The sequence below is a fragment of the Podarcis filfolensis genome (assembly GCF_964270895.1).
Source record: "Podarcis filfolensis genome assembly, chromosome: Z".
Taxonomy (NCBI): domain Eukaryota; kingdom Metazoa; phylum Chordata; class Lepidosauria; order Squamata; family Lacertidae; genus Podarcis; species Podarcis filfolensis.
The window spans coordinates 47,129,025-47,152,615 of record NC_139617.1 but is presented as its reverse complement, the minus strand read 5'-3'; the positions used below and the strand labels follow the sequence as shown (position 1 = coordinate 47,152,615).

The window sequence follows — 23,591 nt, the reverse complement described above, 5'->3', positions numbered from 1 at the left end:
ACCTATGTCAAAAAGAAGAAGAAGAAGAAGAGTTTGGATTTGATATCCCGCTTTATCACTACCCTAAGGAGTCTCAAAGCGGCTAACATTCTCCTCTCCCTTCCTCCCCCACAACAAACACTCTGTGAGGTGAGTGGGGCTGAGAGACTTCAAAGAAGTGTGACTGGCCCAAGGTCACCCAGCAGCTACATGTGGAGGAGCGGAGACGCGAACCCGGTTCCCCAGATTACGGATCTACCGCACTTAACCACTACACCACACTGGCTCTCGGTTATGCCAAACACCCCAGGAGCCTTTGTGCTGCATTTGAAACTGGTGCTCTTTGGACCTGTTTTGTCAGGGGCTGCCTGAGGCATTTTGACACCTGAGGTGAATTGCCCCACTGCCACCCTTGTGATGTTTGTGTGAGGTATGTGTGTTTGTGCAAACTCCGTTTCTCCAGGGCTTCTCCAGGATTTCAGACTGGGGACATTTCCAGCCCCAGTGTCCAAACACTGACAAATATTGCTCACTTCGTTTCAAAAAGAATGTTGTAAAGTTGGGAAAGGTTCAGAAAAGGGCAAGCAAAATAGTGGACTGATTCCCCAAGAGAAAAGGTTGCAGCATTTGAGACTTTTTAGTTTAGAAGAAAGGCGAGTAAGAAGAGACATGATAGAAGTTTATAAAATATGCCTGGGTGGAGGAAAGTTTTCCTCCCTCTTGTAACACTAGAATTCGTAGACCTCCAATGAAGCTGAATGTTGGAAGATTCAGAGCAGGTAAATGGAATGACTTCCTCACTCAGCGCATAGTTAAACTGTGGAACTCCCTCCCACAGGAGGCCGTTATGGACACCAACTTGGGTGGCTTTAAAAGGGGACTGGACAAATTCATGGAGAAGAGGACTATTGAAGCCTAGTAGCCAGGATGCCTACGCGGTAGGCCAGAGGCAGCACTGCTTCTGAATGCCAGTTGCTGGAAGCCACACAAGGGGAAAGGTCTCTTGTGCTTGGGTCCTGTTTGGGTGCGTCCCACAATCATTTGGTTGGCCACTAGAGAACAGGATGCTGGACTGGGACATTGGCCCAATGGAGCCTCAAGGTTCCTCTCAGGTTCTTATGATTTAAGATTGGAATGCCTGCCTATAGCTCATGTTCTTCATCACTACACAATTCTTTAAGTCTCCACTGTTTTCTCTGCAAAAGTCACCCAGAGAGCTTTTTCCACACTAAAAGCAACTTTAAGCTGATCTGATGCTATTTGTGTACATGTCATTAATGCACAAGAGAGCTGGGTGGTTTAAAAAACAACAGCCCTCTACACTAGCTACTGCAGATTTACTGCTGCAGCCATGCAGAAAAACAACACTTAAATCTTCATACCTGAGCTCAGCCTGAACTTCCTATCACTCAGAAAAGAGTAAACATTTCCCTGATCAAATGCTTCCAGTCTTCCGTAGTGGAAGTGAGGTCAAATTCTAATGAATATGCCTCTCTCTCTCTCTCTCTGGCTTCTGTGATCTCTTTGGTAATCTCTGCCTATTTAGTTAAGCTGATTGTGTTTTTACTTTTAATAGAAGCACCTCTCTCTCTGTGGGGGGGGGGGCAGTGAGCACGAAGAAGTAGAAAACTACCTTATCCTGAGACAGACTAGCTCAGTATTGTCTCAACCAGCCTTTGCTAACCTGGCAACCTCCAGATGTTGTTGACGAAATCTCTCATCATTCCCAGCCAGCATATTGTGCTTCAGACGAGTATATTCTCCAGCCCTGCTAGGGAATAAATCTGGGACTTTTTTTTTTTTACACATGCAAAGCATTTGTTCATTTGCTGGGCTGTGGCCCTTTTCCTGGATCAGTTCCATGTAGACATTTTATGTGACCCATATTGGCACATTGGAGGCTCCCTAAACATTCTTTATATTGCACTGTACGTTCATGCTGATTTGTGCTTATGATGGCATCAGGCCCTCCCACTTTTAGGCCCTCCCACTTCCAAGACCGACTTGTGCCTGCAAAAGCTACATGGCAGACACACTGCTTCGTTTCCAGTTACTGCATCACCTGCAGCTTCTGGCTGAAATACCGTAACCTTTTGTACTACAAATGTTTGGGGGTTGTTGTTGTTGTTTTGTCCCACTTTCGTTTTGCTGCGGTGCCCCTCCAGATGATAGTGATGGGGTAACACTGGGGAATACAATAAGTAATGAAGTGGAATAACGTGTGGACAGTCCAGGATAAATTCACCACTAATGCAGTATTATTGTATCAAGATGTCAGGGACTGGTTGGACACAGAGGAATGATGGGAAGAACCAGCTGGGGAACCACCAGGGGAAGAATTCTTAGCCCAGGGACTGGTGGTAGGAAGACAATGAGTGGTCAGAGAAAGACTGGAGGAGGTGTCAGAAGCAGATAGAGGTAACAGGCTTTAGTGAGAAAGGAGAGTGCGCAGCAGAGAGCAGTGCAGAATCAGAGGCAGAAGCTGAAGCAGGAGAGGAGAGAGGCCAAGAGGCAGAGATGAGTCTGGCCGGTGAAGAGGCACAAGTGTCTCCCCCTCCAGTTGCGACAAGCTCTCCTCCACCCTGGTCTCCCAGAACCAGGAGAGGCATGAAGAGGGCAGAGGAGAAGCAGGCTTCTCACAGGTGCAGCCTCAAATTGCTTAGGAAAATCTGTGGAGAGGAGGGGACTTAGGCAGCTGCGGGGAGGCAGGGACCTTCAGTCTTGGCAACTGATTTTCATGGAGTAAGACCACTGGGAATGAGCTGCTATGCTCATTAGGCCTCATGCTCAGCCAACCCTGTGGAAATTGTATTTTTCCTAATAAAGAGTTTTCAACTTTGAACTGTTTGGTTACTGACCAACATACTCTTGTGACATTAGTAAACATTGCAAAATGTATGCCCATCTTACTACCTCCACAAAAGTCTGGCGTACCTCCTGTTTGGTCCACCTAGCCCAGTGCTTTCTACACTGGTACAACAGCTCTCCAGGGGTTTCAGTCAGGGGTATTTCCCCTACCTGGAGATGCTGGAGACTGAACCAAGGACCTTCTGCATGAAAAGCAGGCTAGTGTGGCCCTTCCCCTGGAAGATGCCTGAAAGCGGATCAGATCATCTAGCTCTCCATTGCTTCCAGTTGCTTGCTACCTGTTTCCTTTTATCTGCAGATGCCAAGAACCTGGGACCTTCTGCATGCAAAGCATGTGCTTTACCACTGAACTGTAGTCCCTCTACTACTGTTAGCTGTTACTGCAGCATGAGTTGGTTGCCAAAGAAAATGAGCAAACTAGGGATTGCTGTTGAAGTAGAACATGCGTCAAAAGTATCCCAATGCCACGCTCTTCATATTCACATCTAGTAATAGTAGCTTGCACCCAGTGTGGGTTTGATCACTGAGATGGGATGAGGGCAGGGCAGCAAAATATTGAAGGCTGGGCTGGAATACAAATGCAAAAAAAAAAATTGGTGGGGGCGTTGTTTTTATACGATCACTGTGATTTCTGCCTTGTTTTTAACTCACATGGTTAAATACTGCAGTGGGAAGCCAATCATCATTTGTGCTTTGCGTGAATCAGTCCTAAGAGGCTGGGTGGGAGAAATATTTTACACTGAAACTTGGCCTGTGTGCTTTCTCAGCTTGGAAACATATGGCCAGATGCTAAGTTGCTTAGTCAGTAGAAAACACAAGAGAGAGGGGGGGGTTAAGAGAGAGAGAGGCTTGCCTCTATAAAAATAGAAAAGACTTAAAAACCGAATTTGAGGACTTTGAGGTTTTGCCCCCAAGGTTTTCTCATGCCCAGGGGCAGGGGGAGTGGTGTTATTGGGTTATTCTTGTTTTCATTATATATTTTGTGTTTTTATATTGTGATTTACCCTGTGAATTTTACCCTGAGACCTGTGGGTACAGGGTGGTAAACAAATTTAATAATAATAATAATGATAATAAACGTAAAGGAATCCTGGGTGGGCTTTGTTTTGTTTTGTTTTGCCATCTGAAGAGTGTGGGATAGAAGCTTCCTTATACTCTTCTTGTGGGCGGATAAAGGCCTGCGTTAGAACAGTGTTTTGCAGATGCTGATGAATATGAATAGGATGTCCTTCTGCAGGAGAGAGAAAGGTTTTGGAAGAGCTGGGCCGCCGCCCATCCACTTTGCCTTGAAGCATTGTTTGCATTTTGCACTCCTTGCCTTGTTGGCCATCATCAAGGCTGGCTACCAGGGCATGTACACATGGAAAATCCCTCCAACTGGAAGTGCCAAAAGTGATGGGTTGAGAAATGAACTGTTGAGCTTCAATTAAATCTGTTAACTCATTGGATGAAGAACAGGGAAAGAGGAGGGGAGGGTGTTAAAATGCATGTTTGGATCATTTTTAAATTAAATTAAAAATTAAAAAACAATACTAATGTTCCTGCCTTAGGAATAGCTAGTTAGACAAAATTAATAAATAGTTAAGAAACAATTGGAGTATTTATTGTGAGCTAGCTTCTTTAAATTATTTAGTTGTAAGAAGAGAGGATTGGTTATGGATAATTTATTGTAAGAATTGTAAATGGATATATATGATTAAGATGTTTGGACTGTAAGTGAGTAATTTTGCAACGGATGATTATTCATATATGTACTGTACATTTATATTGTTGTGAAATAAAAATTATTTTATTGGAAATGAAAATTCTTGCAGTCTTGCCACCTGATCCTTTAAACTGGAGATGCCAAAGATTGTACTTTAGACCTTCTGCATCATGTGTTTTTATCACTGAACTGTGATCTGTCTCTGCTACTGTTAATAATTACTGCAGCATGAGTTGGTTGCCAAAGAAATTGATCAAACTATTGGGATTTCTGTTGAGGTGCAACATGAAACCATGCACCAAAAATATCCTGGTATCATGTTCTTCATAGTCACATCTAGTAATGGTAGCCTCCTTCAGATCAGACTTTGCCAGCCTGGTGCTCTTGAGAAGTTTTGGATTATCACTTCCAACAGCTTGGTGGAAGTTGTAGCCCAAAACATCTGGAGGGCACCAGGTTGGTGAAGGCTGTTTTTGAGCTATATCCTACTAAGACATATCCAGAGTAGACATCCAAATCAAGTCTATTAATTTCAATTGGTCTATACCAAGTATGCATAGTGTTGGGTATCACTCTCAATGTTAACTCCAAAGTGGGTCACAGGGTGGATATTCTACTTAGAAGGGGTCATTAGAAAAAGGGGAAAAGGAGAGGTGGAAAAATGGCTCACTGGCCTGCACTCCTTATCAGAAGGACAGGATTCAAATGCAGCATTTAAACACAAGTGGGAGCTGCAACAAAATGCTGAAGCGTAGAGCATTTCTTCACCGTTCCAGTCTCTCTGTTGCAATTTCCTCCTGCCCTCTCTGGTTTTCCATCCCTCCACTCTTCACTGTCAGTCAGCATTCTGTGTCCGCTGAGCATGCTCAATTCTCATTAGTTCCACTTTAAGATTATTACAAAGTTCCTCTCATAATCTCCATGTTAGAGGAAGCTGCATGTACTGTCGTGCATGCTGTCAATCCATCATAATCTTTCTGCAGATACACAGATTAAGGAATATTTTATTTATTTATTTATTGTATATTCCACCCTATACTTGGAGGTCTCAGGGTATCTCACAGAACAAAACCAGAACACAAAACCACAAAATATATAATCAAAATAAAAACAACAACCCAATAAGCCCCCCCCATTTTAAAAGAGCATAGGATGTTGCATAGTATCTATTAGCTAATGTCTGAGGATCAACTCTCAGCAGCCTCATCTAGCGTGGCCAATGGCCAGGTGTGGTTAGAGTTGTGGTTCTGCAACCTCTGGAGGGGCGAAGGAGGCGGAATTGGGTCCATTCAGGTAGAGGGCCAACACATGCCCCACTCTCCAAAAAACCTTGGAACCGGCACAGGTTCATGGCTGGTGCTTGGAACTGTGACTCATCAGAAGCGTAAGTCTTCCACATTGCACAGGGGCAGTGTCGAGTCAGAAATCCCTGCGGGCAGTGGCAGCCTCTCTGCAGCTTTCCAAAGGGAATTATGTTTCTATTTAAGTGCTGCTCTGCCATGCAGTGATGCTGTCTCTGCAATATGGGTGAATGATGCAGCACTGTTTTTGTCATCGCTGCCCTTCCAAAGCTGCTGCAGCTCATCTGCAAACTTTGGGCTAAGTTCTGCTTTGGGGATTTGCATGGCACATGCAAGAGGCACAGAGATGTCTGGGAATCCAGTGCTGGGCTGCTGTGAAAGGCAGGCTGCTTCCCAGATGCAAATGCTGTGGAACCTCTTTCCATTGAAAGCTTCCTGTGTAAATAAATCATACTTCAAAGACATTGCAGACGCCACTGAGCCTCATTTTCCCCAAAGATACCGAGAACCTGGTTGAGTGCCAAGACCCCTTGGAATCTCATGCACCACTCAGCAGAGATTGGAGTGGCCAGTAACAATATTTTGGGAGTAGGGTGTTAGGTGGCAATACAAATATGTCATCATTCTCCTTTTACAAATCTGGTTTTGTAATGCTACATGAGGCCAAAACTGCTATGAAGATGGCTTATATTGAGGCAGACCATATGCCCACCCTAACTCAGTGTTGTCTGTTCTGATTGGCAGCCTCAGCCCAATGACTTTTCAAGCCAAGCCCTGCTACCTGGGATGGCCCAATATATTATGCTGCCTCACACAAAGGACAAAATAGCACCCCACAGCTCCACATACAGCATAGCTGTCAACGTTTCCCTTTGTTAAAGGGAAATTCCTTTATTCCCAATAGGATTCCTCGCAAGAAAAGTGAAAAGTTGACAGCTATGACATACAGTTCTGCAACCCTAATTACAGAATGTAGAAATGATAATAACATATTCACAAAGGGGGAACAAAGGATTTCCCCTTCCAGTTCTGGACAGAGTTGGGTTGTCCAGAGAAGGAGAAAAACTCAGCTAGGTATTTGATCCATTGCACTGCATGTAATGAGGGAGACCAAATATCTATCAAAGCACAAGTGTCAATCACACAGTGGGAAGAGACTCTTTATCTGTCAATCAATAATTTATTGTACAGTCACAGACCCTTTAAAACAACAGCCAACAGAAAGAAAAAAGTGATAATTGAAACATTCACTTACAGAAAATGAAATATGAAACAAGGATAAAAAGAGAAGATACAACCGGCAATTAAAATGAGAGTATTATCTTATGAACATCTTTGAGTTGAGAAAAGAAACTTGGCCACTAACTGTCATTAATTGTCTTTATTAGCCAATAAATATTTCAAATACCATCCCAGAGTCCTTCCAGGATGTTTTCTCACAAGGAAGAGGGGCCAGGGCTAAATAGTCTACTACTTTCCTCACTATGAAGATTACATTAATAAATTAATAAATACCCAAAGTATCAGCTACTTCGTCTCTACAGGGACACAAGCTATCTTCATTTGGGACACCTTGAAAACACCCTTACAATATTGCAGGAGGGAAACAGTTGACTCTGGCCTTAGAAAAGACATGGCAATACTTGGGCATAGTCAAATTATCCAGATAACTAGCATATCTGGAGAATTAAAAAGTTATGCCAAAATATATCAGAGAGTAATGTCTGTGGGTATTTGATACAGAATAAATATGTTTAAGTCTTTCTAATAATATACAGTGACTATGCAATGCCCCCACAAAAGGTATAAATAAAATATTGACTGGTGCAAGTATTCTACTATTTGAGAAGCTTTTTACTCAATGATTCTTGCAAGATCCCATCTCTTATTACACCCATTCATAAGAAGGGGTTCTAAGATCAATCACATGAAATATAATATGTTTGTTGGATATGGTATCTAAAATTTATACCCGCTACTTCCTTGTTACTAAAATTGGAGACCTGGGCAGACAACTAGAATATTACAGTGGAAGAGCAAGCTGTATTTTGTAAATTCAGGAATAGATCAGTGTTTTGATAAACAGAGAGAGAGAGATTTTGGCTTAAATTGCTCAATAAAAATGTTGACAAGACTATTCATTTTAATTCAAAACTTTATTCACAGACTGGACTTAGAGTGGGTTCAGGTAGCACCTTACAGCGTGTAAGATAGGGGTGTCTGTTGCAACGGTGCAATGGCCCTCTCTCTCCCTGGCGCCGCTGTGCCAGCCCTCAGTTTCCCTTTCCCTCAGGTGAATTCCTCCAATGGAGAATGAATCACAAGCGACAGTGGGTTTTCCTTTTGGGAAAACAGGTTGCAAACAAACTTTATTATAACAGATGTAAACAAGGAGTTTAGGTTCTTCTTCTTCCACAGAAATGTAAGAAACGGTGCTGTTGTTTTTTATTAAAACATATGCTGTTTCAGGTTATAGGCTGTATGCTGCCAGGCTTAAGTTTACCTTCTTTTACACATCTTCCATAGATCAGACTTCTCCACACACACTTCAGGAACTTAGGATTTTAACTGGACTATTTCCCTTAAAGGTAAAGGTAAAGGGACCCCTGATCATTAGGTCAGGTCGTGGCCGACTCTGGGGTTGTGGCGCTCATCTCGCTTTACTGGCCGAGGGAGCCGGCATACAGCTTCCGGGTCATGTGGCCAGCATGACTAAGCCGCTTCTGGAGAACCAGAGCAGCGCACGGAAACGCCGTTTATCTTCCCGCCGGAGTGGTACCTATTTTTCTACTTGCACTTTGACGTGCTTTCGAACTGCTAGGTTGGCAGGAGCAGGGACCGAGCAATGGGAGCTCACCCTATTGTAGGGATTCGAACCGCCGACCTTCTGATCGGCAAGTCCTAGGCCCTGTGGTTTAACCCACAGCACCACCCGCGTCCCTTTTACTGTTTTTTTACTGTTTCCCTTACAGACCCCCAAATCCTCTCTGGCCTCGGAATCACTACAGCGGTACCTCGGGTTAAGAACTTAATTCGTTCCGGAGGTCCGTTCTTAAACTGAAACTGTTCTTAACCTGAGGTACTACTTTAGCTAATGGGGCCTCCCGCTGCCGCCGCCATGCGATTCCTGTTCTCATCCTGAAGCAAAGTTCTTAACCTGAGGTACTATTTCTGGGTTAGCGGAGTCTGTAACCTGAAGCGTATGTAATCCGAGGTACCACTGTACTGCCCTTTCCTGTCAGAGTATCCCCTCTGGGACCCTTTCTTCTATAGGCAAGTGTGGGACTGTATTTTCTGTGATTCAGAACCTGAGAGCATCTCCTCAGCTTTGCCCCCTGTCAGAAGGAGCCTCCTGACAGAATCCCCCTCACACACACTCCTCCCTCCACTCCACAACTGCCACCCCTGGACTCTGGCCAGTCAGCCATTGTTGTTAGCTAATTGTTTGCTGGCAGGGGGAAAAAACACTTGATGACTCAACCTGCTCAGAAAACAAACTTTTCTGTCACATCTCTCAGCCCCTTTGTGGGGACCTTTTGTTCGCAATATGTCATCTCCAAGCTATGCAATTATCACCATTATTCTGCGAAATGTGATTGTATAGTCTCCCAGATCACATTTTTAAAAAGTATTGGTTGGTGTGCTGAGGAAGGCATTTACAGCTCTGAGATTTCAAACTATTCCTAAAGCATCTTTGGATAGGAGAGATGCCATAATACCTGTAAAACCTCATCTGTGAATCTGCCTCCAGGGATCATTCATTATTCAAGGTCTTGCTTCTGGCATAATTCTCCCTGGGAAAGGTTTCTTAAAGGAATTGCCCCGAGACTTTCCTTTTTGAGCAATAGACAGAAAATCTGTTATCTGTGGATAGATTGGGATTAAGACACTGCATATAAAGATTTTGGGTTGTATTTGACGAAAAAATACTTAGAGCAGACCTACTGATTTCAGTGGCCTCAATCATGTCCATCAATTTCAGTGGGTCTACTCTGAGTAGGACTAACATAGGCTACAATCCTCCATGTCTGTTTTAGGAGCTTATCGGGTCAGACAACATTTTATTGTACATTCTGGGTGCAGGGGTTCCCCCTTGGACTGGGGACCACCTATGCTGAAATGTAGGAACTTACTGTTTGTATTTTTGTGATGACCAGTGCTTTCTAACAAATAAATTTGACAGACTGACTGATTCCATACACAAAAGTCAGTTGGTCTGGCAGTTGATTCTTCCTTTAAGTCTAGCAATGAAATTTCATCCTCCACTGCACCTGAGGTCAATAGGGTAACTATGGGGCTGCCCTCCAACAGAAGGTTATGGCCAGGAGACTTTGGAGGAGAAGCTGGGGCTGCCATTCAGCATCTGCCACCTGAGGCAATTGCCTCCCTCTGCCTAATAGTAGGGCTAGTCCCACCTGTTACCTAGGGCTCTTTGACTCAGGGATGTTGCTGGACTCCACCCAGCCCCAGCCAGCATCACTAATAGCCAGGGATGATGGGACCTCAAGTCCAACAGTACCTTGAAGTTCCTCATCCCTGCTTAACTGCTGCTGTTGTTGCTGCTGGGTACCTTCTGCAGACAAATGGTGAGCCTGCACTCCTGAGATAAGCAGTTCTGTCATTTCCCATTCCAGGTATTCTATCTGAAACAAAAATGGATGCTTATTGTTTTGGATTGCTGCATTATACGGTCCATTTCCAGCATTCTTTCTCTCTGGCCTGCTACAAATCTTGCTTAGTTGTTGTTGTTTTTTTTAAAAAAACTGACATTATCAGGATTTCCCCACAAGCTCCTCTATCCCATGTCCTGCATCTTGACATCTTTCACAGTTTTATGTCATCATTGAGCCCACTCACAACTTCTGTCTGGAGAGCTTAAATTCTGGATTGCTGCACCTTCTGTATCTTCCCATTGTCAGACGTCCGAACTGGCTCGTGTGAGCAGATTTTGTCTGGTTTTATTTCAAGCACCATTTGCACAATTGTGGTTCAAAATAACGAGTGTATTCACAGTCTATCAATGCAGCATTGCCAGGGCGGTACAATGTGTGCTTTACACCCATACACAGAAGAGTACCATTGTCTCCCAAGTTGTGTCAAGAGTTGTCATATTACATGCCAAAAAAAGCTGTGGTCCCTTTATCTCAGATAATGAACAAATAGGAGCTTTATGATAAATATAAGTTTGTGGGTGTGTAGTGGGGGAGGGAGTGTCATAGGGGATGTCTAGATTGTCAGTATTTTGTAGGAGGGATTCAAGCATTTACCAGAATTTTTTGTTTTTGTGATTAAAGTGTATTAAATAGAGGTCAGCAAACTTTTTCAGCAGGGGGCCAGTCCACTGTCCCTCAGACCTTGTGGGGGGCCAGACTATATATTTTTTTTGGGGGGGGATGAACGAATTCCTATGCCCTACAAATAACTCAGAGGTGCATTTTAAATAAAAGCTCATATTCTAGTCATGTAAAAACACCAGGCAGGCCTCACAAATAACCCAGAGATGCATTTTAAATAAAAGGACACATTCTACGCATGTAAAAACACGCTGATTCCCTGACCGTCTGCAGGCTGGATTGGGAAGGCGATTGGGCCAGATCTGGCCCCCGTGCCTTAGTTTGCCTACCCATGATATTAAAGCAATCTGTCATCTTGGCACAACAAATTGACTGATATAAAAACAAAACCCTTTACATTTGGGGTTAGGAAAGTGATGGAAAACTGCATTGAAAAGTGTGGGATGACCTAATTTTTAGCCTGAAGACATGTAAACACCCTGCAAACAATTCAGAATGAAAGCTCAACAAACCTCCACATAAGCCTTCTGCAAGCAAATAAGAACCTAAGAAGAGCCTGCTGGATGAAGCCAATGGCCCATCAAGTCCAGCATCCTGTTACCACAGCGGCAAACCAGATATGTGTGGGAACATGGCAAGCAGCACCCAAGCACAAGAGCTGTCTCCTCTCCTCTGGTCTCCAGCAACTGGTATTCAGAAGCAGTGCTGCCTCTGACTATGGAAGCAGAGTGTAGCATCATGGCTAGCGGCCATTGATAGCCTTCTCCACAAATTTGTCCAGTCCCCTTTTAAAGCCATCCAAGTTGGTGGCCATCACGGCCTCCTGTGGGAGGGAGTTCCACAATTTAAGTATGTGCTGCATTAATAAATACCGTATTTTTCGCTCTATAAGACGCACTAGACCACAAGACGCACCTAGTTTTTGGAGGAGGAAAACAAGAAAAAAACTATTCTGAATCTCAGAAGCCAGAACAGCAAGAGGGATCACTGCGCAGCGAAAGCAGTCCAGCTCCCTTCTTGTATTATATATTTGAAACAGTATTATAGGATACAATTTTTCCAGAGTGGTTTAACAATCACGGGTAATTCTGGGACTTATATCTGTGGGAGGGGAATAAAGATGTCCAAACAAATCTCAGCACCCTCAACAAATTACAGCTTCCAGATTTTGGGGGGGTGGGGCAGGCACAGTAGCCATGACTGTTTAAAGTGGGATCATAGTGCTTTAAAGGTATGACATGAATGTGGCCCATGACTGTCGAAAGTGGTGTAATGCTGCTTTAAATGGATAGCGCGGCTGGGCCCCAGTCAGACCCCAGGTCCATCTAGCTCAGTGTTGTCTTACACTGACCAGTAGCAGTTTCAGCTGACTGGCTTCAACCCCACCAAGTGCCCATGGCTGGTGCTTATGCTCTGCCTGCTTCCCCTTCACTGTCTCTGGCGGTCGTTTGGAGGCAGCATGCTGTGGGACCCCCAATTTTGGTTGCACCATCCAGACCAAATGCAGACACTCAAGGGCTCTAGGTTTGCCTTCCCCACTCCAGATGGCAGGTGGAGTGCTTGAATCTCCAAGTGAGCAAGAGTGCCCTTAAATGATGATGATGATCATCATGATGTCTACTATGCATAGAGCTTGCAAGCTTCAGCCTTGCAGGAGCCTTGCAGGAGCAGGCTGCAAATTATTGAATGAACTCTCCATGGGGTCTGCCTCCTCCCCTCCTTCCCCTTCCCGGTTAACCTCCATCTCTGCAAATTAAGACACTCTGGTGGGGTAGTGGGGTCTGCCCACCTCCCCTCCCTATCATAGTAACCTTTAGCTAAGGTTCCTGTCTTAACTTCCAAGCATGGACATGTTTGCCCATTAATTGGGCTTTGTGTTTTTTATTTGAATGACATGCTCTCAGTGACTGTGGTTGATGCTTTATTCGTCATGCTTATGGGTGTCACTGGGGCCCACAACTCAGTCCCAGGATCTGGGAGGTTCCTGACCTGGCAACCTGACCTGGCTGATCACTGTGATAAACAGGATGTAGAACTCTTGTCCAAATGATATTTCATTATGTTTGTGGCAAGAGGTGTCCATTTTTATTCAGTCTGTATGGGATGCAACAAGCTAGACAAAATTTTTTAGCGCTCTCTGGGGGTACTAATGCACTAATATTGACTCTTTTAACTTGTAAGCTAACTGGGATCTTCACAGAATGCCAGCACTTACTATTCATTCATACAAATAATGTTTTATGGCTGGCACATAAAAATGCTGCATTTATTCCCATAGTGTTTGGAACGTTCTTGCTGCATTACTTCGAAATGGGCCTTTAAAATGCATGATTAGTGAAATAGCTGGCACCCCGTGATTCCATTTTTGCAAGCCTGAAATTACCTCTATTGGCTTAAGTGCAGCTTACCTGCCTCCTCAAAAGATCGATTGAGGGCCCACCTGGTATCCAAATTGGGGAGTAAGTTGAGATGTAGACGCATTACACACACACACATATACACACACACACACAGAGAGAGAGAGAGCCTCTGCTACAGCACCATGTAGGACAGGAGTGGAGCATCTGTGGCCCTACAGAAGTTACTGGACTCCCAATTTTCACCAGCCCCAGTCAGCGTGGTCAGGGAGAAAGATGTGATTTGTCATCCAGCAACAGCAGCAGCAGGACTACAGGTTCCCCACTCCAGCATCAATAGCAAAAACACCTGTGCGCCTTGTGCTGTTTAATCGCTTGCCCCATTTTTGTGCAAGTAGAGTGGGAAACATGTGCTCAGAAAATCTACCCCTTTTAACACATGATAGACTATCTGCACAATTTCATAGATTTCATTGTTGTAGAGTTGGAAGGGAACTCTAGCTTCAGGAATCTCAGCATGCAGTTGCTCATCCAATTTGAAACCACACTGGACCCTGCTTAGCTTTGCAAATGTGCTAGTTGTTTTATTCTTGCACCACTAGGAGGTGTGAAATAGTGTAAAAATGGCTTGTTGCACTCACTGCCGTTTAATACATTTTCTGTCTTGTTGTGGCCTCTTTCTGGCCAGCTCCTTCTCTATGGGACATCTTTAGTGCAGGCTCGGGCCAAAGGGAATTGTAGTCCAAATCATCTAGAGGGCACCAGGTTGGAGAAGGCTGTGTTAAGTTGTCCACACATGGAAGCATCCTTTGTGATCAGAACTCTGCAAAGAGAGGAAATCCAGAGCTGAAGCCAAAGATGGCTGATGCAACTCTAGTGGGACTTGCGAGTGTCAGAGAGAGGGCAGCACAACTCGCTTTGTGGTGTGTGCACTGCAGAGTTTTACGGAAGAGAGAGTCATTTTAGAATTACTCGGGGAGGGGTAATGTTATGGGTTGTGGCTGCTAAATCAACAATCCTAAGGAAAATTTGATGAACTTCCTTCCCATAAAATTCCCGGTGCACATTTTGCCACATTTGCCGCATTGTTTTTGCCACCATGTTCCCTGCTGCTCTCGATTTGAAAGTGCAAGCCTCTTTCTGAGCAGTGAGGAGGAATCCGAATGAGAAGCAAATGCTTGGCTGCAACTGATTTTGTTGCAGAGGGATTGTTTGCCCTCTGTGGGTTTCAGCAGTGTGCTAGAACTCAGTTGACAGGATCTCATTGATTCGTGGAACCAACTTAAGCGCAGTTTGGTTGCTCTCACCCTGGGGGCCTTCAGAGCTGCGGCCATGGCTTTTCCACAATTAGCTAAAAGCAGCATTAAACCAGAGATTCCCTGTGAACACTTAACTATTGAATTGCTATGTTATCTGGCCATGTCTTCCCTGCACAGACCCTCCTAGGTTATATTCAGTAAGTCCTGTTTAGCAAAGATACTCTGTTCATTAAAAATTTATTCCTTGCAGCTTCATCCTAATTTATTTCTGATGGGTATGGGCTGATGAATGTGGGTGGAGTATTTGTTATTAATAATCTCAGAATTACCCCAGGGCAAACTTTAGGCTGAAATCTCCTGCATTTTCTTCTCAAAGTAAGTCCCATTGAGTTTAGTGGGAGTTGTTGCCAGATAAGTGTGTGTTTGGGGGACGTGGGTGGCACTGTGGGTTAAACCACAGAGCCTAGGACTTGCCGATCAGAAGGTCGGTGGTTTGAATCCCTGCAATGGGGTGAGCTCCCGTTGCTCAGTCCCTGCTCCTGCCCACCTAGCAGTTCGAAAGCACATCAAAGTGCAAGTAGATAAATTGGTACCGCTCCGGCGGGAAGGTAAACGGCATTTCCGTGCTGCTCTGGTTTGCCAGAAGCGGCTTAGTCATGCTGGCCACATGACCCAGAAGCTGTACGCTGGCTCCCTTGGCCAATAAAGCGAGATGAGCACCGCAACCCCAGAGTCGGTCATGACTGGACCTAAGGGTCAGGGGCCCCTTTACTTTTAAGTGTGTGTTTGCAGTGGCAATTTCTGATTTCTTCCCATTAAAAAAAAAATAGTGCAAAAGCTCTATTTCACTGTTAAGTATTTAATAGATAGAAATAATAATCCTATTTTTTTATTTATTGCATTTTATCATGCTCCTCCTCCATCTCATTTAATCTCTACAACAACCCTGCAAGGCAAGTTAGGGTAAGAGAAGGCAGTGACTGGGCCAAGGTTACACCCAGTGTGCTTCAAGGCCAAGTGGGGTTTGAACCCTGGTCTCCCATGCCAATGCTCTAGCCACTGTACCACACTGGCTCTACTGTATCACACCGAAACCAGTAATTAAGGGATTTGTGTGTCTTTGCTGTTGTGTCTCTGGACTGAAGTATTACTGTATTTTACACTGTCATCTGCCATTACAGGGCAACATCTTGTACCTGATCCCATGTTAGCCCTGCTGTCAATGGAAAATTATATAAATCAAAATCTCAAGCATAAAGAGTTGGTCTTCCTTCTTATGACAGCCATGAGGCAAATAGTTGTTTCCACTTGGGGGGGGGGCTCCCCGTCCCACCACAGAGTTTTGGACCCAATCCGTGTGGAACTTAGGGAGCACTTCCGGAGTGCTTGGCTCACCATCGGAGGTGGATAAGAGGAATAACAAAGAAAGATGGGTTTGACTCGGTAGGGTCTCAGTTTATATCGTTTATTAACAATAGGAGAGCCTCTTCCACCTCAGTCGCAGGAGCTACTATGGAGACATTATCTTAATGCTTCAGATTGAAGTATACCCTGTGGATGTGAGCTTAACCTGAAACGTAAAAGATTTTTCAAGTTTGTTTTGATGCCATGTGGGTGACTACATATAAAACGTAACAGCTGGACATGCATTTCTCTATGCAAATCTCAGTCGAACCCCCTAAAGTTGTCCTCCCTTCATTAAGGCTTATGCAGTAATGTTGTGGGAAGGGGAAGCACATTCCACTTGTTTGGTTATGCAGAACCCAGAAACTGCAGCAGTGGCATAACATAGGTTGCCAGTGCCCGGGACCACGTGGAGGGTGTGTGTGATGGAGGGAAACGGATGGAGTACGCGTGCACATTCAGTTGCCTAATGGCGTCCGCATCACCCAGGAGATCCTAGCCACAGAGATAATAAAAGAAGAGTCACTCCGTTGTCTGGAGAGGTCACTCCCTGGTTAGCATGGAGAAGTTGTTTTTAATGGAGCCCAGTGACGGAAGTGTGCAGCTGTATTGAGGCAGCACCAGGAGTTGAAATTTTGTACTGCTAACAATTTTGTGCTCAGGGCAACCATCCTTGTAGCTCCACCCCACCCCCCACCCCGTTACGCCACTGGACTGCAGTGATCCAATGATGCAGTCTGTTTTTGGGAAGCTGCCCTTCATCAGAACTCTTCTCCTTTTGCTTTTCAGGGACTTCTTGCCCCGTGGATCTGGCATTGTCACCAGGCGTCCCTTGGTCCTGCAACTGGTCAACTCCCCCACAGGTACACCAGCCCCTCTCTCTCCTCTTTTGTTTCAGTATTCTATTTTTGTTTCAAAAAATTTATATGCTACTTGTAGAAAACCTCAGAGTGGTGTAAATGCAAAGTTGTCTCCCAAAGTTCCCGCTCAGTGGGATCCCACAGTTAATTCTCCCCTGGTCTCCTTGCTGGCCCAAATAAGACTAATTTAGCCAGCTAGCCCTGGTGATCATCTAATGTTTATTGGATGGATTTTCCCCCTAAATAGATTTTTGAATTCTGAATTTATTGTTATTCATGTTTTATACTGTATTTTATGCTGTTTTTTGTTGCATCAATTAAGTGTTTTAAATTTGTTGTTAGCTGCCCTGAGCCCAGTTTTCTGAACTGGGAAGGGCGGAGTATAAATAAAAAATTATTATTACTATTATTATAAAGTATTACTATTATTATTATTATAAAGAATTATTCCACATAATTCTTTCTGTTCTTCATACCGATAGGGAAAACTCAACACTTCTTTTCTGTTGTTGTTCCCATGCACAGTGTTCATATATGCAAGATGTAATTTCAGGAAAAAAGGGAATACATCACAAAAAAAGATAATAAAGGAAGACTGAGAGTTGCATTGAATTGCATATCCCTATTTATAAGATGCATCTTTTGTAATAATAATTGAAATAGAAATGCATCTCACCCTTGTACTGCACTTAGGCAGGAATAATAAGATGCACAAATATAAGATGGAGGACACCTGGCTTGCCAGAAGTACATATGAAAAGGATCTAGGAGGTCTTAGTAGACCACAAGCTTAACATGAGTCAACATTGTGATGCAGCAGCAGAAAAAGCTAATGCTATTCTTGGCTGCATCAAGTGTCCAAATCATGGAAAGTAATAGCACCATTCTATTCTGCCTTGGACTGCTGGAGTCCAGCGTCCAGTTTGGGCTCCACAATTTACGAAGGAGCTTGACAAGGTGGAACCATGTGCATGGAGGTGACCAAGATGATAAATGGTCTTACTTGTCAGCTAGAAACTTCCAGCATGTATCACACAGAGAAGTTTCAAGAACTTTCTTGAATTAATTAGAATAGGAAAGATCCCTGCACTTTAAACCAATACTTTCTGTACTAGAAATGCAAACCTGACCTTTTCTCCCACCCACCCCTTTCCTAGAATATGGTGAATTCCTACACTGCAAAGGAAAGAAGTTCACTGACTTTGATGAGATACGTCAGGAGATCGAGGCTGAGACTGACAGGATAACTGGCTCAAACAAGGGCATCTCTCCTGTCCCAATCAATCTGCGAGTCTACTCTCCCCATGGTAAGTCCCCTCTTTGTGCCAGGTGTGGGCGGTGGAAGCTTCAGACTCCAGCTTGTATGATGCCACCAAGGCTTGGGATTATGTGGAACTCCTGTATGTGAAACTCCTCCAGGGTAAAATGTCCAGAACATTTCAGTTTGGATGATGATGATGATATTATAATAATAATATACTAAATTTGTATATCACTCTTCATCCAAAGAACGAGGGATGGTTCACAACATAATAAAAGAAGATGATTGGGGTGAGGTAATACCAGAGAGCCAGTGTGGTGTAGTGGTTCAGAGCAGTAGACTCGTAATCTGGTGAACCAGGTTCGCGTCTCCGCTCCTCCACATGCAGCTGCTGGGTGACCTTGGGCCAGTCACACTTCTCTGAAGTCTCTCAGCCCCACTCACCTCACACAGTGTTTGTTGTTGGGGAGGAAGGGAGAGGAAAATGTTAGCCGCTTTGAGACTCCCTAGGGTAGTGATAAAGCAGGATATCAAATCCAAACTCTTCATGATGAAGGTATATAATAATATGAATAGGGCTGATTAAAGACACTTAATTAACCTTCCCCAGCATGGTGGCCCTCTAGATGCTTAGACTACAGTTCTCATTAGCCCCACCCACTAAGGCATGTGCAGGCAAATTAAGGGCCGCGGGCTGGAACAGGCCCAATTGCCTTCTGGATCCAGCCCACGGACGCTCTGGGAATCACTGCGTGGATCGCCAACGTGCACATTCTTTCCCTCTCCCTCACACGGCAGCTGCCGCCGCTGCCTCCCTCCCTCCTCCTGGCTTCTCCCCACCCTGCCTAGAGGAGGAAGGGGGCTGGGCTTTGTTTGTGCCAGCTAGCGGCCGTGATTTTAAGCAGCCCCTCTCTGGAGCCCGCTCATCGTCCCTCCACTGCCGCCCCCAGCCCCTGCTGCTCGCAAGACACAGGTAAGCAGCCACCGGGGCTCGTGGTGCTCTTGCATCACCCCCCCAAATATAGTCCGCCCCCCCACAAGGTCTGAGGGACAATGGACTAGCTGGAAAAGTTCACTGACCCCTGCACTAAGGCTATGCTGGCTGTGGGTGGCTGATGAGACCTGTGAAACATCTGGAGGGCAGCAGGTTAGGGAAGGCTGACTTATATCAACCTGCTTCCCAGAGACATCTGGTTGGATCTGTGTTTGAAAGTAAAGCAGAGGAACAGATGGATACAGGGGTACCAACTTGAATAAATTATTGGAGAGGTCAGGTAAGCCCCACACTGCATAATTAACCCCACGTGGGGTGCATGCAACCCAACCGAATAGCAATCCCCATCAACTTTGGGGGGCCTGGCCCCCTCAAATATTTTATTGGGATGCCTGAAGGGACCTTGGAATTGGCTCCCATGGATGGACATTTGGTTTTGAACACTGTGAAACAGCATTCTAGACCTTGAGTGGGGAATCTGTGGCCCTCCAGATGTTTCTGAACTAGAATGCCCATCATCCCTGGCAGTTGTCATCCCATCTGGAGAACACCACATTGACTACCTCTTCTCTAGGCTGTAGAATACTTTGCCCACTTCTTACGTTCCTATGAGACATCCAATAGCAAAGTAACATCACCCAGCCTGGGCATCTCTTTCTCTTCCTTTATCTAGTCCTGAGTCTGACCCTGGTGGATCTTCCCGGGATGACTAAGGTTCCAGTTGGAGACCAGCCTGCTGACATTGAGTTCCAGATCCGTGAGATGCTAATGCAGTTTGTCACCAAAGAGAACTGCCTCATCCTTGCAGTGTCCCCAGCAAATTCAGACCTGGCCAACTCTGATGCTCTCAAGATTGCTAAAGAAGTCGACCCTCAAGGTAAACTCAGCTCTTGTGTTTATAATTTTCTCAAAGTTTGTCCCTTTCCTACCCCAATGGTCTCCTTTTCTTCCCTTGACCACTGGCTATTGCAAATATCACCCAAAAAGGTTCACTCCAAGCAGCACAAAGTTCCAGGGGTGCCATTTTTTACATTTGCGTTTTCCTTGTAATGAGAGTGAGTGCTGGAGACTTAGAATGTTTTTGTAATAACAGTTTATTTAAAGGTAAAGGACCCCTGACAGTTAAGTCCAGTTTATTTACAAATATACAGGTAGATCATGCTGTAAGCAAGCAGAATGCTAAAGCAGGTGGCACCATTGCTAATCCTGTATGAGATCCCAAAGAACAGCACCAAGAACTCCTACAGCTTCACCTCCCTCCCCCAATTTGCATCCTGTTTATCTAACTCCAGATAAGCTCCCAGATCTTTGTAGCAACGCCATCATAAATGTGCTGGTCATTAAGATGCCACAAGGTCTTTCATTGTTTTTGCTTCAACAGGCTAATATGACTACGCTTCTGGAAACAGGTGTATGCTTATTCTACTCCCCTCTTCCCCACAAGCAAAGAGGTATCCCATTGAGAACTCATTCCATATATATATATATGGATATCGTTTTTTTCTCACTAACCATGAATTCAGGTTCCCCCTTGGTCTTCATATGTGGGAAAGGTCCAGGATATGTACTGGAATGAAATAGGTCAATGTACTACCCCATAACTCTCATTGTTTGCTTATTATCTAACAGGCCAGCGTACCATTGGAGTTATCACCAAATTGGACCTGATGGACGAAGGAACTGATGCTCGTGATGTCCTAGAGAACAAGCTGCTTCCACTACGGAGAGGCAAGGACTTTTGTGTTTTCCTCTCTTTTCGCTTTCATTCTCCTCCTAATATCAGGGCCTACTTCAGCTCCTAGTCCTTCTTTGCATTCTGACAATTTATGTCTCTTGCCAACATTGGCATTACTCTTTCAAAAGAAGGAGAAAGGAAATGTTTTCCCAGGCTCAAGATGAACCACCAGGTCTGGGTGAAAATACATTGAGAATTCTAGATGGGTTAAACTTTTCACACTTCAGAGTAGAGGTAGCCAATGTAGTGCCCTCCAGCTGTTTCCTACTACAACTCCTGCTAACCTCAGTCAACATGGCCAGTGGTCAGAGGTAATGAGAGCTGTAGTTGAATAACATCTAGAGGACACCATGTTGGCTGACGCTACTCCTGAACTTCAACAACTGACTTTGGATTTCTAATTGATTGTTGGAGGTGGCCTTTCAACGATTTGGAGCTGGGATACCTTAAAGACCATCTCTCCGTTTCTGAAACCACCCATATGCTTTGATCTTTAGCAGGTTTCTACAAGTCCCTTCCATTACATAGTCTTATTTTTGTGACATAGCCTAGCGGTTCCCAAACTTTTCTGAGTCATGAAGCAGTTTTCTGGAGAGAAATTTGTCATTGAGCAATATCATTGTCCTTAAGCCAAAGGCATGGATGTGCATTTTTGACTTTTTTTACCTAACTCTATTTTTTATGTTTTTGGTCGGTATTTTATCGTATAGCAATAGCACAAAATATTTTTCAAATTCTAAATAGCTTAAATTTTGATCTAAACTTATTTTTTCTCATTGAAAGTCATTGAAAAATGGATCTTCGAATACATGGCCTAAGGGCGACAATATTTTCATCTAGCACCTATATAGGTACTAAACCAAATGACAGATGTATTGCCGATGGAAGGTATTTTTAGGCATTTGGGCATGTTAAACATAAAGTTTTATATCATTCAAAATGTTGTTTTCTTAACTAACCTACATAAATGAAAAGCAACAACAAAAAAATAAAGTAAGATAAAACATTTGAGAATGAATTCAAAGCAAGCATTGTAAATCCACAATATGTTACCCATATAGAGATGGTATTTCAAACCATTTTTGCAGTTGCAAACCCAAAAATGTCACTTGGCATTGAAAAAGAACAATAAAACATAGCTCAGGAACTTAGATTCTAATGAGAGAGATGGGACTGTTTTGATTTGCACAATGTGGCTATAGCTGGTTGAATTTAAGACAGCTGCAATGGAATATCTGGCTCTGCATTGATGCGGAATCTGTATTTTGTTTTAGTACCCACATAGGCAGAGAACCCTGATTCACATAGTGACTTCTTAGTTGCAAAAAAAAAAAAAATTATTGCAGAATCTCATGTCAAATAAATCAAGCACTCATACAACTGTGATGCTAGACAGGCTGGCTTTTCCAAGTATGAGTTTGCAACCCAAAAGTTTTCCTTATTTTTTCCATAAAGAATTCAGAAAGGCTAGATGGGCAATTGGCCTGATCCTGCAGGCTCTTCTTATGTTTTTATAAGCTGTAGTCCAGCAACATCTGGAGGGCCACAGGTCCCCCAAACTTGTTACTGAACACAGTTCAGTTCCTCGTTGCATCCAGATCCTTGTCATGTAGCTTGTGTCTATCACTCTCTGATACCTACACTTTTTGAACTGTTCATTCCTAGGCTACATTGGTGTGGTCAACAGAAGCCAGAAGGATATTGATGGAAAGAAGGATATTCAGGCTGCGTTGGCTGCAGAGAGGAAGTTCTTTCTCACCCACCCAGCGTACAGGCACATGGCCGATCGTATGGGTACGCCCTACCTGCAGAAAGTACTGAACCAGGTAAAGGCTGATGCACACAGGGCTGACTTGGCTGGGACTTCTGCCTGGGGTGCCACCGAAAGAATAATACAAAACACATTGAGATTGTGCAGGGATCAGAGGGCTGGAAAGCAGCTAGCTCAGCTCCCCACTCTGCACAATACGCAATCCAGAATTCAGCTACAGTCATACCTCGGGTTAAATATGCTTCAGGTTGAGCGTTTTCAGGTTACGCTCCGTGGTGACCCGGAAGTAACAGAATGTGTTACTTCCGGGTTTCGCTGCTCGCACATGCGCAGACGCTCAAAATGACGTCACACGCATGCGCAGACGCAGCGAATCGCGACCGCACATGCGCAGTCGCAGGTTGCATTCTACTCAGGATGCGAACGGGGCTCTGGAACAGATCCTGTTCGCATCCAGAGGTACCACTGTATTGACTGATGACCAGCCGGCCTCTGCTTAATTACCCACACATTAAAAAGGCCCCACTTTTTAATGCAATGGTGGCCGCCAGGATTTTGTTAGCGCAAAACTGGAAAACTTCCAATATCCCCACCATTAGAGAATGGCAAATGAAATTATATGAGTATATAGAATTAGCTAGAATGTCACAAAAAATTAGGCATCAAAAAATCGTTAAGTTTACGAACGACTGGAATAAATTTCTAAGTTACATTGAAATCAATTTAGGTATTACCAAAATCACAGTGGGCGGAATCTAAAACCTGCGATGTAAAGAGCTGATATAATACAATCTGCAGATAAG

The 23,591-nt window shown here is 44.2% G+C and overlaps 1 protein-coding gene across 22 annotated transcripts in view; it reads left to right on the top strand.

Annotated features, from left to right (window-relative positions):
* DNM1 (dynamin 1) overlaps positions 1 to 23,591 on the top strand; it is a 133,550-nt gene that overhangs the window by 24,119 nt on the left and 85,840 nt on the right. For all 22 annotated transcript variants that reach the window (XR_014544050.1, XR_014544051.1, XR_014544052.1 and 19 more), the window contains exons 2-6: positions 16,957 to 17,030; positions 18,185 to 18,334; positions 19,956 to 20,159; positions 20,912 to 21,010; positions 22,683 to 22,843. Coding sequence is in view for 18 of the 22 variants with exons in the window: in XM_083597274.1 (XP_083453400.1) it covers positions 16,957 to 17,030; positions 18,185 to 18,334; positions 19,956 to 20,159; positions 20,912 to 21,010; positions 22,683 to 22,843 (688 nt within the window). In the remaining 4 variants the exon portion in view is untranslated. The remainder of the gene's footprint in view (positions 1 to 16,956; positions 17,031 to 18,184; positions 18,335 to 19,955; positions 20,160 to 20,911; positions 21,011 to 22,682; positions 22,844 to 23,591) is intronic.